Genomic DNA, 14,688 nt, shown 5'->3' with positions numbered 1-14,688 from the left:
AAAAAATAAAGGACACGATCCCCTGTAAAAGTAATAATGGGAATCCAAGGAAATTATAGGCTCCAGAGGGTATTGTTTTTAAGAACCATGAAAGAGAAACTTCACAAAATGTCACATAAAATCTTGATTACAAAAATACTACCATCCATATACTTACATATTTATTTTTAGTAAAGTTAAACATCAATGAAGTAGTTTTTCACACTAGAGCTTCTTTTTATAATGGAAGTCAATGGATTTAAATATCATGACTTAAGTGTTCAATGAGAGAACAGAACCTCTATATTTCCGGGAATCTTTCATGCATGAAGATGATCCAAAACCAGCCAGGCAAAAATTAGTGGCAGAGACTCCTACTCTCCTGTTAACTTTTAGAACCATCTATTTCATTATCAAGTGTGAGTGGCTGAGGCTTAGTTAACAACAGCTTTCACATGGACTCTAAATAAAAGTTGTCTTTGTACTCTGAGGTCCTTACTACCAGATGGAGTATTAGTGTGAATGAATGGAATTCTTTGACAAATTTCTTTAGAGTTCATTTAAGTTCATTGTGGTTTTTGTACTGATCTCTACAAAAACTGTATGGATGAGTCAGTGGAGTCCTTAGCATCTCTCTCCACGACTTCCCTTTTATGATAATATCACACTTATTTCCTGCAATGTCAACTACATAATTAGATGGGGCTTGCTGTCAAAGATCTTTTAATGGATTCCTTAATGTTGAAAATATTTCCTCTTTTTGGTATCATAAATCATTATAGCTGAAGGTAACTATAAGAGTATATTCTGGTAAAGCAGAAAATCATTCTTGTGCAGCTATATTCCAGATTAGGAATTTACATGCTCATTTTAGTACTAGACAAAAGATGTCCTCTTATTGAAATGATCTTAGGCTCAAAACTATTTTCTACAAACTTGATTTACCTACAACTGAAATCCCTAGCAGACAAACTCCAGCACGATGGCCCAGGAGTCAAGGGCACAGGCCCCCTGCTGCCATGAACTGAAGAAGGAGAAGCTGAGCCCAGCATAAGCATCCTGTAGTGGGGCCACAGGGACCAGCAGGGCCTGCCATAGTAAATTCAATCTGACATTAATAAACTCATGCCAGCCTTCATATTGTTACTATTTGTATGGTATATCTTTTTGCAACCACTTACTTTCAATCTATCTATCTTTACAGTTAAATTATATCTTCTGAAATTTTTAATCCATTCTGTACCTCTCAATCCCTTTCAACCATTTTGCCCATCCTCCCCTCTGACAACCACCAGTTTGTTCTCTGTATTTACGGGTCTGTTCAGTTTTTTTGTCTGTTTTCTTTTTTAGATTCCACATATAAGTGGAATCATAGAATATTTGTCTTTCTATGTCTGACTTATTTCACTTAGCATAACACCCTCTAGGTCCATCCATGTTGTCACAAATAGCAAGATCTCATTCTTTTTTATGGCTATGTAATAATCCATTGTATGGATGTGCATGGATGTGTGTGTGTATGTGTATATATATACATATATATATACACATATACACCAAATCTTCTTTATCCATTCATCTATCAATGGACACTCAGGTTGCTTCCATATTTTGGCTATTGTAAATAATGCTGCAATGAACATAAGGGTGCATTTATCTTCTCAAATTAGTTTTTTCATTTCCTTTGAGTAAATACCCAGGAATTAAATTACTGGATCATATGCCATTTTTATTTTTAATTTTTTGAGAAACCTCCATACTGTTTTTCACAATGGCTGCACGAATTTTCATTCCCACCAACAATGCACAAGGGTGCACAACCTTGCCAGTACTTGCTATTCTTGTCTTCTTGATACTAGCCACTCTGACAAGTGTAAGATGATATCTCATTGTGGGTTTGATTTGCATTTCCCTGATGATTAATGATGTTGAGCACATTTTCACGTCTCTATTGGCGATCTGTAGGTCTTCCCTGGAAAAATGTCTATCAGGTCCTCTGCTCATTTTTAAATTGGATTATCTGGGGGGTTTTGGTGTTGAGTTCTATATGTTCTTTATAGGTTTTGGATATTAACCCCTTATTGGACATAACATTGTAAATATCTTCTCCTATTCAGGAGATTTTCTCATTTTGTTGATCGTTTCCTTTGCTATGCAGAAATTTTTTATTTTGGTGAAGTCCCAGTATTTTGTCTTTATTCTTGAAGGAAATTTTTGTTTCATATCTAGGTTGACGGGGTTTTTTTCCCCAGTATAAAGATGTAGTTCCATGGTTGCTGGCCTCCATAGTTCCTAATGGAAGTCATCAGAAGCTAATCATTGTTCCCCTGTATTTAACATGCTGTTTTTCTCTAGATGCTTTCTAGATTTTCCTTTCACATTAGGTTTTTAGCAGTTTGACTATAATCTGCCTAGCAGTGTTTTCTTGTATTTGCTCTGCTTGACTTTCACTGAGCTTCTTGAACCTGTAAATTTATGTCTGCCCCAGATTAAGAAATTTTCAGTCATTATTTCTTCAGAAGTTTTTCTGCCTCATTCTCTCTTCTTGCCTTCTGGGATTCCAATTAGAAATATGTTAGAAAGCTTGTAATGGTTCTACAAATTCTTAAGGCTTTCTTTTCTTCTCTCATTTACTCTCCATTCTTCACACTGAGTAACTTCAAGTTCTCTCTCTGGCTCTTTGCTTCATTATCTCCATTCTGCTAGTAAGCTCATCAAGTGAATTTTTACTTAAGATACTGTCTTTTTTCATTCTAAAATTTAAACTTGGTACTTTTTTATGATTTCTCTTGCTCTGCTGAGATTTCCTATCTCTTCATTCATTATGAATATATTTTCTTTACCTCATTTCTCTAACAATTATTATTTTAATTGTTGCTTTAAAGTCTAATGCCAATATCTGGGTCATATCGGGGTTGATCTCTGTTGACTGTTTTTTTCTCTTGAGGATGGGTCACTTTTTCTTCATTCTTCATTTTGAGATTGTTTCCTGGATCTTGTGGATTTGTTTCATTTTCTGGAGTATGTCAATATCTTTTTTTAGCAAGAAATTACCTTGGATGATTCTAACTACAAACTGAAATCTCAGATCAGTACCCTACCCTACCTTTAGTTAGGAAGTTTGTGATCTACCCCGCAAATATATGATTCAGAGGTCAGTCAGAGGTTTGGGCAAGATTTATACACAGAACTTGGGGCTACATCCATCTAGTTCACTCTGGGGTTCACTTCTCATTTTCCTGTAGCAATGCTTGCCCCACACTCCACCATCTGGTTCTTCAGGCCAGAAAGACTGTGAGTTTTGTATCAGAATTTCAATCACTCAATGTAGCACTGACTTTATCTGCCCTAAAGGTGATAGCTATTTTTTTTAAAAAGAAAAAGAAAAGATGTTATCTCCAAATTTGGACTTTCTTCCAAGTCTTACCTCCCTTCTAGAATCTGCCTGACATTTTTTACTCTTCAAGACCTTCAGATAGTTGTGTTATATATTTTTTCCAAATTTATCATTATTGTCTGTAAGACATTTGGCTAGGAGCTTACTCAGCCATATCAGAAGTTTAGTTTTTAATAGAGAAATGTAACCCATTTATACTTCAGGTCAACATGCCTGATCTTGTTTTATGTTCTTTACCCATACTTTTTGCTGCTTCTCCTGCTTTCTAGTTTTTGCTCTAAGAAATATTTTTTCCTTTTATGCTTTTATTTATTCTTTTATCTTTTTTCTAGTTATTTGAAAACTAGAAGGTATACCTTAAATTCTAAAAAACTTGACTGTGGGGCACCTGGATGGCTTAGTCGGTTAAGCATCTGCCTTTGGCTCAGATCATGATCCCAGGGTCTTGGAATCAAGCCCCACATGGGGCTCCCTGCTCAGCGGGGAGTCTGCTTCTCCCTCTGCTGCTCACTCTCTCTCTCTCTCTGTCAAATAAATAAATAAAACCTAAAAAATAATAATAATAGTAAATAAAATAAAATAAAATACTTGACTGTGTATTTCCCTAGTTATAAGTACAACAAATGATGATACTGTCACTCAGGATCAGCAAACACTCTCTCCAAGGGGAACACAATTTACAAATATCTAAGCAAGCAGTAACTACAAATACTCATTTACACTCAATTCATTGGTATCATCAATTTTCTTATTTCAAGTTTTTCTTTTTAATAAGTTCACATTAAGACCTCTTTCCTCCAGGACACTTATTTTTTTTTCATCATTTTATTTTCTTTATTCTATTTCTACATACCTCTTAAGTTGTTTTCCTACATCACTGATTTCATTTTCTGTAGTTTCAATTCTATATTTCAGTGCTTCTAATGCTTTTATTAATTTAATTTAATTAACTTAATCTTTATTTCATTTAGCTTTCTTTTATTTCAGCCAATCTCTCAGTAAAAAGGTTTTCAACTCAATCTGTCTTTTCTCTGCTTAGATCTTCTGTATCATACAGTTTATGTTTTCTTGATTTTTAAAGAATATAAAACAAATTTTCTAACACTTACTTCTCTTTTCTACTTATTGTTCCCATATTATGGTATTTTCTTTTTTATAACCTTGAAAAAGGAGTGGTATGACTAATCTTGGAGAATCCCTATAATGAAGATATGTGGTTTCCCTCCCTAACCTCCTAGTTGTTCTTATAATGTCTCTATCTCTACTGTCGTTCAATGTTAAAAAGTGATAGTTGGCATCCTTCCTTTGTTCACACTTATAATAGAAATGCCAGTGTCCCCACTAAGCATAATTCTGACCTTTGAGCTGCTATACACATATTTGATATCATATTAAGAAACTACCCATCTGTTTATATTTTAGGGAGTGATTCTATCAAGAATGATGCTGAATTTTGCCAAAATGTTTGTAGCTTTGATGGTGAACACAACTGGATTTTTTTCTCCCTAGAAATATTAATATAATAATAATATAATATTAATAATAATTACATTTGTTGTATGTGTGTACATAATTGTTAGCCAACTTTCTAGTGATATCCAGCTTTTTATTTACTGTAGATGTGTTGCTTGAGGAAGGATCACATAGCGTTGTTGCCTGATAATCTAAGTAATACAGGATTATTCTTGGGCATTCTAATGCTGCCTGCAGCATTATCATTGTAATAAACAGTAAATTTAAAACTAGAAAGACCAGAATGCACTGTTCTCACAGTTCTAACTTAAGTCAGTAGGGGACTTTTTTCTTTTTACCACTCTGTGTTTTACTATCAAAGAAGCACAGTTGAAATGAATTTACATATTCTATTTCCCCATAAAAATATATTCTTATTTTTTGATTGAATAAGCTCTTAAACTTATTTATTAATTTCACATATTAATTCATTTAATTTACTTGCCTATTATCAATTTGTTGCTAGGGTCTCCATGCTCTTAAATATTTTTTTTCTCTATTAGAATATCACATACGGGCACCTGGGTGGGTCAGTCATTAAGCGACTGACTTCAGCTCAGGTCGTGATCCTAGGGTCCTGGGATCGAGCTCCACATTGGGCACCCTGCTCCACGGGAAGCCTGCTTCTCCCTCTTCCACTCCCCCTGCTTGTGTTCCCTCTCTCACTGTGTCTCTCTCTGTCAAATAAATAAAATCTTTAAAAAAAATAGAATATCATGTAATTAACAAAGTTTTATTTCAGAACCTAAAAACTGAGTAGCACATATATGAAATTTTAATTGTAGATTTTTGTTTTAGGTTTTTCTAATGACCTGACAGCATAATCTTTGAAAAGTAAAACTGTGTCTATTTGTATATGGGCCACATAAACTATTTCCCTAAATGACAAAAATCACAAATAAATCATCTAATTGAGGCTTTACAAAAATAAGAAATTAAATACAAACTATATCTAGATCTAATTTATCTGAAAATTTGCTAGCAATTTCCTATTCCTATGGATCTGATCCAATATCCTCTCTGTTTCACTTAAAAAAAAAAAAAAAAAAAAAAGCCCTAACCACATTATCCTACAAAATATAAAATAGTAGCACTACAAATATTACACTACAACTGTTGCTTAAAATATACTAAACATACATTGAGCTTGCAAGAAACTAGGAAAACCCCTACAGACCAGCAAATAGGAGGCTAAAAGCTAAAGTAGTAATCATCAGCTGATACTGGTTTGGGTTTGTTTTTTGGAGTTTTTTTGGGTTTTTTGGGGGGGGGATTTGCATAAAAAGATACAAGCTTCGCTGAAATACATTTGTTTATGAACTTTATATTTGTTGTATCCCAATGTTCCAAAAAAGACTTAAGGAGACTTCTAAGATTATATAAAATGCAACAAAGGAACATAGATTAAAAGTAGGATGAAAGAAGAAAAAAATGAAAGGATACTAAATGAAGCTGGGAACAAAGCCCAAATCGCATACTATAATGACCTAAATATTTGCTCTGGGTCATCTACAAGTTTGAATCTAAGCTTCCTAGCAGTAAAAGTGAAAAGCAAAACATAACCAAATACTCTACTGACAATGTTTGTGAGATAAATATAAACTGGTGTGGAGAAATACAAATATTGAACCACCCTTGCAGCCCAGGAATAAGTCCCACTTGAGGGTGAATGATTCTTTAAAAGTACTGTTGGATTCGATTTGCTAGTATTTTATTGAAAAATTTTGCACCCATGCTCATCAGGGATATTGGCCTGTAGTTCTTTTTTTAGTGGACTCTTTTTTTTTTTTAAGATTTTATTTATTTATTTGACAGAGAGAGAGAGAGACAGAGAGAGAGGGAACACAAGTAGGGGGAGTGGAAGAGGGAGAAGCAGGCTTCCCGCGGAGCAGGGAGCCCGATGTGAGGCTCAATCCCAGGACTCTGAGATCATGACCTGAGCAGAAGGCAGATGCTTAACGACTGAGCCACCCAGGCGCCCCTTTAGTGGAGTCTTTACCTGGTTTTGGTATCGGTAATGCTGGCCTCAGAATGGATTTGGAAGTTTTCCTTCTATTTCTTTTTCTTTTTTTTTGGAATAGCTTGGGGTTTTTTTATTATTATTACTGTGTTCAGTTAGCCAACATATAGTACATCATTAGTTTTCAAAGATTCATTAGTTGCATATAACACCCAGTGCTCATCACAACACATGCCCTGGTTTGGGGTTTTAACAACTACATGGGGTACAGAGGGTGAGGGCTTGGACCCAAGACAGGAATTCAAATGCAGGACTAGAGAAAAGTAACATACAGGCAGTCACTCATTGATACCTTATTCCCCTCACACCCCCTCCCCAAGTATTGCATCCCTTTCTTCTCTTCTACAGGATTTTTCTCTTTTAGGTTCCTAAACTCTGGCGTTGCTTTCACTTGGTTATCAACTATTTCCCATTAAAATTATTAATTGCTTATTAAATGTTTCTGATCATTTTCTACTAAAATTAATAATCTATTAATTGACAATTAAGTTATAAGCTGTTAAAAGATTAGGGTATGATAGTAGCTTCCATCCACAACAATAATTCCCATTCTTATTCATGAAGTTGAAGCTTTACAACTAGAAATGGAGGGAATGAAATGAATGAAGTGGAAGAAAATTAAACAGAGAGGCTAAAAAAATTAATGAAGGGAAAAAATATTTTTCTCCACTGAGCACTATCTTCTGGACCTTTAACCTCCAGATTATACTGTCTTTATTGAATGACAGGAATCACCACCTAGTTGTACAGGCCTGAAATTTTAAAACAATTTCTACATTTGCCTTTCTCTTTTCCTCAATATTCAACCTACAGCCAGGTGCTATCCATTTTACTTCTTGAATATCTTTCAGATCTATCCTCTCCATATCCATAGGTGATACCTATGAGTTTTTCAACCTCAGGACTACAGACATTTTTGGCTAGATAATTCCTTGTTGTGGGGGGTAGCCGTGCATATTATAGGATGTTTGGGCAAAATTCCTGGCTTCTACAGAATGACTAGAGGCCAGTAGCAGTACCCATCTCCACCCTGCCTAGTTGTGAGAAACAAAAATGCCTCAAACATTGCCAAATAGTCCCCTAGGTGATAATCACTGCCTTATACTAAGCTAACACCATTTCTTACCCAGTGTACTGCAAGAGTCTCCTAATATGTCTTCACTGAATCCACCATATTACTGCACCCCCCTCCCCCCCCATAACCACTCTTCACACTACACCCAGTGATATTCCAACTCTGGTCTTGTCAGTCCCTACTTAAAGTACTTCAGTATCTTCCCATTTCTCTTAGACTAAAATCCAAAATCCTTTTTATTGCTTTAGAAGGTCTAGCTCTCACTTCTCCAGATTCATGTTGGACCTCACTGCATCCTACTTCCCCTCCTTCATTGTACTCCAGCCACACTGGCTACCTTTCAATTCCTCACATGGGTCATTCTCTCTCCAGCTATTGGGAGAACCCTCTGACAAGAAGATTCTTCCCCCACCTCTTGTAACGCTCTGAGAATTAGTAGATGCTATTTAAAAACAGTAACAACCAATGTTGGGGCTCTAGATTAAAAGCTGTGACCTAAAGAAAAAGTTGAATGCATTTTGATGGTTGGAAAACAGGACATGCCGCTTTTTCTAGCACAGGGTAGACAAAGATCAGTGATGACCAACAAGGAGAAATGATAGAGGACAACGTGTTAAGAGTCACAAAACCTAGGTTCTAATCTCTTTTCTGCATTGATTATCCATGTGATTTGTTCTTAGTTTTAATTAACTTTTCTGGTGTACAGTTCTATCAGTTTGAATACATGTAACCATAACCACAATCAGGATACAAAACAGTTCCATCACCCCCAAAAATTCTCTCATGTTGCCCCTTTGCTGTCAAACGCCTTCCCACTGTAGTCTCTGGCAACCACTGACCTATATAGTCTTTGTCCTATACTTTTATCTTTTCCTGGCATATATATACATGCCATCTTCTCTATATTAAAATATTAAGCCATTTATGATGATCATTTGTCTGCCATGGCCAAAAACTAAATGTATGACAGTATCCCTTCTATGGTTCATATTTTAAAAAAGGATTTAAGTTTGTGGTTAATGCCCAATTTTTTCAATTTCACATCTTAAATTTTCAGTCTTCTCTGGAAAAGTGGCTCCACTTTGAATTTCTACATGCTATCTTGGTGGGCCTATAACTTTGCTCACTCTACAAAGCTATGAGCTCCAGACTGTTCCTTAGCCTTTCCTTGTAGTGGTCCTTCCTCAGTTTACCACAGCCAACTGAGCAGCCAACTGCAATTTTCTTTTCAGCAGTCTTTACTGATGGTGAGGGAGGGGGCAGTGTTCCAAGCTTATTCTAGCACCATGTTACTTATGAACATAGCTTGTCACTGAATGTCTAAAGATAATACTGATGACACTGTTTAGTCAACAGTCAGCTAAAGGAGAGTCTTGTTAATGATATAATATGAAAAAACTCACTGCGTTATCTCATAGGGTTGCCACCCTGGTAAATCATAAGAATGCTATCCATAACATTATATAAATTCTAATAAGCACATCTGACAGAATCATTCATAATTCTCTTGTAGTGTATCAGATTAGGTGTAATTACACTGGATTCAAAAGAATAACTGGATTCAGAAGTATTAAGTAATTGGGGTGCCCGGGTGGCTCAGTCGGTTAAACATCCGACTCGGTTTTGGCTCAGGTCATGATCTCATGGGCCATGGGATTGAGCCCTGCATTGGGCTCCATGCTCAGTGGGGAGTCTGCTTAAGATTCTCTCCCTCTGCCCCCCCCACTCATACTCTGTCTCTCTAAAACAAATAAATCTTTTTAAAAAAAAGTATTAAGTAATTGATGTCTCCCACAAGTGCTTCCTTAGAGATAAATTAAGTATTAGAAACCACTTACATGTAAGCAAGATTTAAGTCTTTTTCTAAGATTCAATTAGGAGTTTTCTTTCATTTCATTGAGTTTCTTTTATGGCCCGTAAAAAGCAATTAGAAAGGCTTGTATTTCTGAGACGCAGAAACTGAAGAATTCCATAAAAATCTGCTTTTTGCTCCTTTTCCTGCTTCTATTCTTGCTAGGACCTGTACCCCCACCCCACTTTACACATGCCTCAGAATGCAAATAGTGTATGCCCTCCTTCTAAGGGACAAGGAGTTCATGATTTCTTCAGAATAAATAACATCTAAGGAAGGATGAGGTGATAATGACTGAACAAAGCTGTCGTATGCATATTCCAGACCACCAGTGCTAGACATCTCAACACCAAGATGCCCTGGCTCCAAGGAATAACACCTGGGTCTCATCTTCGTTTTAACCAGTTCCTGGATGCCTGAGAGGACACATACACCATACCATCATCCTTAATAAAAAACCACAGACCCTGAACAAAGACGAAACTCATGCTCCTTTCCTTTCCAAGTCTCCCAGTCACTTCTCTGTATCTGCTCTCTATATCTTCAATAAACTCTGCTCTCACTTCCTGCTGGCTTGCATTTGATTTCCATCCTGCGCAAAAGCCATGGACCCTCTTGGCTGGTTCTATAGGACCCCCTCCGGGTCCTCAGACCTGGCCTGCCAGCATCATTTTTTGATATGAACATATATCAAATACTCAGAGAAAAACAGCAAGTTGGTCAAACACAGGAGATCACATGAATTTACCTTGCTAAGAATATAAACATTTTTCAAATACAAATACCAACTGATTTTCTAGATTAAGTCCTTTATAAAACTAATGATAAGCAAAGTCATCAGATTTTATTAACACAATAAGATGAATATAAAAATTATAGATTTTTCAAAGCTTGTTAGTTTCCACCTAATTGGATGAGACTAGCACAATGTTTGTTTTTACCTTCCGGTGGCCTGTTGGATGTTGCCACAACGACGACCCCATTTTTGAACAGATTTTCAAAAAGCTGTTTCAGAATCATGGCATCAGCAATGTCAGTGACCTATGGACAACAACACATTTGTTTTATTTTAATTTCACTTCTGCTCTAACAAATTTGCTAATGGCTCATCTTTTTTTTTTTTTTTTAAAGGATGGAAGTGAATTCCAAGAGAAAAATTCTAATTATCATCATGAAGAAAAGAGTAGATAATTAAAAGCGTGAAAGACTGTATGGTAGTCTTTTAAACTTGACTCTTTTTTGCAAGCCTATCATTTCTACGCAAATTATCAAATGGTTCTATGTTAACTTCTTTTATAAACTACAGGTGGAAAGTACAGATAATTGTCTTAAACATTTAGGAAGTCTAATTAATTAGAAATAACATGACCAAATCCCTCCTCCAACGCCCATCACAGACTCCGTCCACCTCACCCCACCCCCCACCCTGGCAAAAAGAGGAGAGAGAGAGAGAGAAAAAAAAAAAAGAATAAACAAGCTGATTGAGATTTCTAATACCTTTCTGGCAAAGGTCCCTGAAAAGGTGACTTTAAATGGTCATGGGACTTTAGAAATAAGGACAAATAGCCAGTGAGACATAATCAGCTGCTGTTGAAAATAGAATGATATGACATAGATACTATTGTGCAATTGTTGCACAAAACAATTCAACAGATGGCCCATCACAAAAATAAGCAATTTCATTGTTCTTTTTAAGTGCCTTCTATTACTGTCCATGAATAATCAAAAGGCACTGCAGTCACTTCCAGCACAGCCAGCCTCTGCTAACCTTCGCAAACACAAATATTCCTTCTATTAAAAAAAAGAAAGAAAGAAAAGAAAAACCTTACAAGAATGGTTCATGCAGTGCTTTAAAAAATTACTTCTGACAAAAGCAGAAATACATAATATAGATAAAACTATTCCATCTAAGTTACAGAGACACATATAACTATCTTTTCTAAAATTTTTAAAAATCCACAATTAACAAGCTTATTAACTTTTAAAAAAGCTTTTTAAAATCACAAGGAAATAGAGAAATTAAGGAGGGAAGGAAGTTGAGTTCAAAAACAAATGTATAGTGAAGATAGATATTAATCATTGTACCTTCCCTTTTAAATATAATAATATGGGTTTTAGATACTTCTTATGTAAAAATATTTTGATCTTTAATAGCATTTCAGATCATCTTAATAAAATTGGTTTTATATTCACAAAACATACAATAAATATCACATTGTTATTTTTAAACTCTGTTAGAGCATAGAAACTGGGGTAATTCTTTCATATTAGATCAAAATACTGAAAGTTACCCACTAAATGGTTGTATAAGACAACAACCACCTGACTTACACAGGTTGATGTCACTTTTCTCTTTTACACAAAAGTTTCATTATTTCCTTCCCAACTGAACAAAAACCAAACCAAACCAGGAAACAGGGATGTGCAGAGCTTTTTTTTTTTTTTTCTGCCTCAGGTTTTAACTTTAAAACATTAACTAGAAAACTACTGAAGATTCCTTAAATTAAAAAGACTTCAGAAACTTACAGAGTGGTGATTAAAATGAAAAGGAAAGTCGAACTATTTAATTATTTAGGAAAGTGATAGTTAATTTGGAGCTTAGGATCACTGTCAAATTTTGCTTCCGCAAAAATACTCACAGAGAAGGCCCTTTTCAAATGCTTAGACACCAGTGGCATTTCTGATGAGAGAGCAAACAAGCTTGCAAATTTTAGAAGCAAGTGCACTTTTAAATTGGATTCCCAATACACTGACTTTGAAAGAGAATGATATCAATGAAAAGTTGCCCAATTTTAGAAAATAAAAATGGTTATTTGACTATCTCACCAATGTTTTTGAAAAAAAATTAAAAATAGCTTTTCATGCCCTACGGTTTAGAAAAGTAAAGAGACATTTAGCTTGTAACAGTGCAAAGGTTTAAGCTGGAAGTTGAAGAAAAGCAAACAATAAAGACTTGTGGTTGAATCATAATTTGTTGTTTTTGTATTACAAAATGTTTTTGCTCTATCAGAGTAAATTAACTTGGAGAAGCTATGGCTAATTAATAAAGCAGGAGTCACTTGGGGTAGCTGGGTGCCAATGTATACTCTTTTGATCTTGTCCCCGCACTTGTTCAGCTTTGCTGGGGAACAGTAATTTTACAGTATAAGTGAACAGAAGACAATTGGCCACACATTCTTGGAGAGCGGGCTTTTTTAGCACCCAGCATTTCATTACCACCAAGAACAAAAGAGAAGGCTACAGATTACCAATAAGGGTAGTCCGCTAATACAGAGAGGGGGAGACATTTCATTAGCATTAAAGAGAAAAGATTTTTTATGACCTAGAGTTCTTTCCATTATGACTCACTTAAGTAAAAAAAAAAAAAAAAAAATCTAATGGTTAATTTACATATGTAAGTGCTTGAGTCTCAGTCACCCACTGATTGGTACAGTGCCATGTAATGAGTGACAAACATAAGCATGCATTATCAGTAATTAGTATTAGCACAAAAATAAGCACCTATTTTTTATTAGCAGTTTTTAATAGCTTTCCTGTTTTACAAAAACGGTCAAAACTATTTTTTAAATGATACTGATAGCTTATAGAGGAGAATTTTGCATGATATTCTGCTCATCAGAATTCTTTTTTTTTTTTTAGACCATATTAGTAAAACATCTATCCAGTGTCCCTAAAAGAGACAGGAAAAAATAACTTTTTTTTAAAAATCAGTTTACTTCAGTATTATACCTTCAGAATCATAAATGGTTTAACAAAAAAATGTAAATATTCAAAGTCAACATAATGAAGACCCTAAAGAAAACTTTGAGGAAAATCTGCTCTTTTATTTCAGCAGCTAAAACATATAAAAACAACCTACCTAGACAAATTTCTCAAACAAAATAATAGTATATTTGACACCACAGGCAAAACTGAAATGCTATACTTTACTAAAGATGACCAAGCTAATGAGGAATACATTCTGCAAATGTAATCTGAATACTGCCAAAACATAATTTAAAAATTCCCCAAATTCAAGAGTACATATAGTCTTGTTTTTAAGCAGCAATAATTCTCATTCAGCTCCCTAGTAAAATAAATATTATATTAATTAACACCAAGTAAAGGCCAATAATAACTAGTTAAAAATCAAGACTACTAATAGGATTCAATTTTTAAAAGTGAAGTGGTGATTGTAGACATACGATTGTTAAGAATAAAGTGCCTAGGGGCGCCTGGGTGGCTCAGTTGTTAAGCGTCTGCCTTCGGCTCAGGTCATGATCCCAGGGTCCTGGGATCGAGCCCCACATCGGGCTCCCTGCTCTGCAGGAAGCCTGCTTCTCCCTCTCCCACTCCCCCTGCTTGTGTTCCCTCTCTCGCTGTGTCTCTCTCTGTCAAATAAATAAATAAAACCTTTAAAAAAAAAAAAAAAGAATAAAGTGCCTAAAAAATTCTTTTCTAGTAAATCAGCAGTGTATCGTACTAGGATTAATAGGCTTAAGGATAATTTTTAGGTTCTATCACTAACACATCTACTAAAAGCCTATCCAGCTCCAGATCTGTATATTTAAATACATAATGTAAGACATCATATACCAAAGAGAACATATAACATAGCTGTTACTACTAGTGAATTAGAGCACTAATGATGACTTCAAACAGTTACCAGCTGTGTAACCTTGATGAGTTAGTTAACTTCTCTGACCCTTAATTTCCTCATCAGTATAATGTAGGTAGTAATAATACCTACATGAAGGTAGTAATAATACCTACCTTGCAAAATTGTTATGATCCTTATATTAAATCCTCAAGAAATGTTAGCTAGGACTACTATCTGTGTATGGCATACGTGCTAGTATAATTGCATGTTATTT

At 35.2% G+C, this 14,688-nt stretch overlaps 1 protein-coding gene across 3 annotated transcripts in view; it reads right to left on the bottom strand.

Annotated features, from left to right (window-relative positions):
- Positions 1–14,688, bottom strand: part of AFG1L (AFG1 like ATPase) — a 233,769-nt gene that overhangs the window by 129,246 nt on the left and 89,835 nt on the right. For all 3 annotated transcript variants that reach the window (XM_081828769.1, XM_031023890.2, XM_031023891.2), the window contains one exon: positions 10,777–10,876. In XM_081828769.1, the coding sequence (XP_081684895.1) occupies positions 10,777–10,876 (100 nt within the window). The remainder of the gene's footprint in view (positions 1–10,776; positions 10,877–14,688) is intronic.

The sequence above is a fragment of the Leptonychotes weddellii genome, chromosome 8, assembly GCF_054177405.1.
Source record: "Leptonychotes weddellii isolate Sample4059 chromosome 8, ASM5417740v2, whole genome shotgun sequence".
Classification (NCBI taxonomy): domain Eukaryota; kingdom Metazoa; phylum Chordata; class Mammalia; order Carnivora; family Phocidae; genus Leptonychotes; species Leptonychotes weddellii.
The sequence above is the reverse complement of the archived record's forward strand: the minus strand, read 5'-3'. Positions and strand labels throughout refer to the sequence as shown.